This window comes from Setaria italica, chromosome IX (genome assembly GCF_000263155.2).
Source record: "Setaria italica strain Yugu1 chromosome IX, Setaria_italica_v2.0, whole genome shotgun sequence".
Taxonomy (NCBI): Eukaryota; Viridiplantae; Streptophyta; class Magnoliopsida; order Poales; family Poaceae; genus Setaria; species Setaria italica.
This window is the reverse complement of record NC_028458.1, coordinates 21,617,633-21,620,759: the sequence shown is the minus strand read 5'-3', so window position 1 is coordinate 21,620,759 and position 3,127 is coordinate 21,617,633. Positions and strand designations below refer to the sequence as shown.

Here is a 3,127-nt window from a genome sequence, read left to right as displayed (position 1 = left end):
AGATGCTAATTACTCCATCCATTCTAAATTATAGGTCGTTTTAACTTTTTCATGTTCATAGATATTATTATGCATCTAGACATACACTATATCTAGATACATAATATCTAGAAAAGTTAAAACGACGTACAATTTGGAATGGAGGGAGTACGAAATTATGGTAGTATTGTATCCCTTTTGCTGCAGATCTGTCCGGTATGTAGCTGACTGTTGGTGGAATCCACTAGCAAGGTGGGAAGAAAATTCACATTCCTTTTATTCCTTACTATATTTTGGTGAGGGGTTGGAATGGATAAAGTAAATAGGTGAGGGATAAAATTGACTTTTTTTTCTAAAGAATTTACAAAGAAAATGGTTGGCACAAGTTAACCAACCAAGCAGAGGTGTATAACATACGCCATGGTGTGAACACACGCGAAGAAGACGGTGCATGAGCATGACAACCGTTGCATTGCGCCGATTGACTTCACGAAAGTCGGCCTCCGGCTCCGGGGGCTGTACGTTTTGCTATCCAGCAACGTTTCTATTTTCCAGATAAGAGTTTCGACCTAACAGGTGGGCTGAGGTGGAGAGAGAGAAAACAGTCTGAGGAGGAAGTCACTGCTCCCAGCTGCAGAGGATGCCACAGCCATGGCAGGCGCCACGAGAACGCGCACCTACACCGCGGCCCTCCTCTACGCGCTCGCGTTACAGTTACTGGCGTGCGCGTCATCCACCGCCGCCTCCGCCTCTCCAACGGCAGCCGAAGCCCGTGCGCTGCTGCGGTGGAAGTCCACTCTGCCGCCGCCCAAGCCCGACTCCACCGGCGCCGGGCCGCTCTCCTCATGGTCGCCCACGACCGCCGCGTGCAGCTCGTGGGCCGGCGTCACATGCGGCGCCGACGGTCGCGTCGCCGGGATCGCGCTCCCCGGCGCGGGCCTCGCCGGCACGCTCGCGGCCCTCGACCTCGCGGCGTTCCCGGCGCTCACGGGCCTCAACCTCAGCGGCAACCGCCTCGAGGGCGCCATCCCGGCCGGCATCTCCCGGCTAACGTCGCTCGTCTCGCTCGACCTGTCCGACAACGCCCTCACCGGCGGCATCCCACCGGCGCTGGCGACGCTGCCGGCGTTGCGGGTCCTCGTGCTGCGCAACAACTCGCTCGGCAGCGCCATCCCGGCGTCTCTCGGCAGGCTGCGCACGCTGGAGCGGCTGGACCTGCAGGCCGCGCGGCTCGTCTCCACGCTGCCGCCGGAGATGGGAGGCATGGCGGGCCTCAAGTTCCTGGACCTATCCGCGAACAACCTCTCCGGCGGGCTGCCGCCGTCCTTCGCCGGGATGAGCAAGATGAAGGAGTTATACTTGTCGAGAAATAAGCTGTCTGGTACGATTCCACCTGAGATTTTTAAGAACTGGCCGGAGCTCACCCTGCTCTACCTGCACTACAACTCCTTGGCCGGAACCATCCCACCGGAGATTGGAGAGGCGAAGAAGCTGCGGCGGCTATCACTTTTGAGCAACAACCTCACCGGCGTGATCCCGGCGGACATCAGCGGCTTGGTGAGCCTGCAGATGCTGCACCTGGGACAAAATTGCCTCACCGGGCCGATCCCCACTTCTTTGGGGAACCTGACTCAGCTTGTGATCCTGGTTTTGTCCTTCAACAACCTCACAGGCACGGTCCCTGCTGAGATCGGCAGTCTGACAGCACTGCAAGACCTTGACCTCAACAACAACCAGTTGGGAGGTGAGTTGCCTGCAACCCTGTCAATGCTCAAAGATCTTTCCGGTCTTTCCTTGGCGAGTAACAACTTCGTCGGCACTGTCCCGAATTTCTGTAGTCAGAAATTGGTCTCCATTGAATTGTACGGTAACAATTTCTCCGGAGGCTTCCCTCTGACATTCTGCCAGATGACTTCATTGGAAATGTTGGACCTACATAGCAACCAACTTTCCGGCCAGCTCCCTAGCTGCATATGGGACTTGCAGGATCTTATGTTCATGGATTTGTCCAGCAATGCTCTTTCAGGGGATATACATGTACTGGCTTCCGCAAACTCTACTTTATCATTGGAGTCATTGCATTTGGCAAATAACAGATTCACAGGAGGCTTCCCATCGATAATTCAGTACTTGAAGATGCTATCTGTCCTAGACCTTGGTGGTAACAATTTTTCCGGCGCAATTCCATCATGGATAAGTTCAAGGTTACCTTTGATAAGATTTCTTCGACTGCGGTCGAACATGTTCAATGGCAGTATTCCCTTGCAGCTGCTACAGCTCTCTCATCTCCAGCTGCTGGACCTGGCTAACAACAATTTTGACGGTAACATACCGTGTGGTCTCACCAACTTAACAGCCATGATCCGACCACAGACCGAGTTCAACATGAGGTCGACGGTGCACCATCAAATTTTTCATCTAGAAGCTGCTTTTTATTATGCTAATCGAGTTGACGTGAACTGGAAGATGAAGACTTATGAATTTCAAGGGGCAATTGCGCTGATGACCGGTATTGATTTGTCAGGTAATTCTATTGATGGTGAAATTCCAACTGAGCTAACAAATCTTCAAGGCCTTCGGTTTCTGAACCTGTCAAGAAATCATCTATCTGGTACTATTCCAGAGAATATTGGCGATTTAAAACTCTTGGAGTCCCTTGACCTCTCATGGAATGAACTATCTGGTCATATTCCTTCAAGCATATCGGAACTGATCTCTCTTAGTTCGCTAAATCTCTCTAACAATATGCTCTCAGGTGAGATACCAACTGGTAATCAACTCCAGACACTAGCCGACCCTTCCATTTACAGCAACAACTTTGGGCTCCGTGGCTTTCCATTGAGCAAATCATGCACCAGGGATTCAAGTATACAAATGGACCAGAGTAAAGAATCTGAAGGTGTCTATGTCTACTACTCGATAATTGCCGGAGTTGTATTTGGACTGTGGCTGTGGTTCGGATCATTAATTTTCTCTGCTCCATGGAGACTCTCATTTTTCTACTATGTAGATTTCATTCATAGAAAGCTTGTGAGATGAATATTTAAAATCCGCATGTATTGTAGTAAAATTAAGTAAGGATGTGTGTAACACAATTTCTTGGCATCTACCTTTCTCTTTTCAATTTAGCTTTACTTTCACTTTGATA

General features: G+C 50.6%; 1 protein-coding gene across 1 annotated transcript; it reads left to right on the top strand.

Annotated features, from left to right (window-relative positions):
- Positions 1-558: 558 nt before the first annotated feature.
- LOC101761626 (LRR receptor-like serine/threonine-protein kinase GSO1) lies at positions 559-3,127 on the top strand. Its single transcript, XM_004986547.3, has one exon. The coding sequence runs from the start codon at positions 631-633 to the stop codon at positions 3,016-3,018; it is 2,388 nt and encodes a 795-aa protein (XP_004986604.1). The 5' UTR covers positions 559-630; the 3' UTR covers positions 3,019-3,127.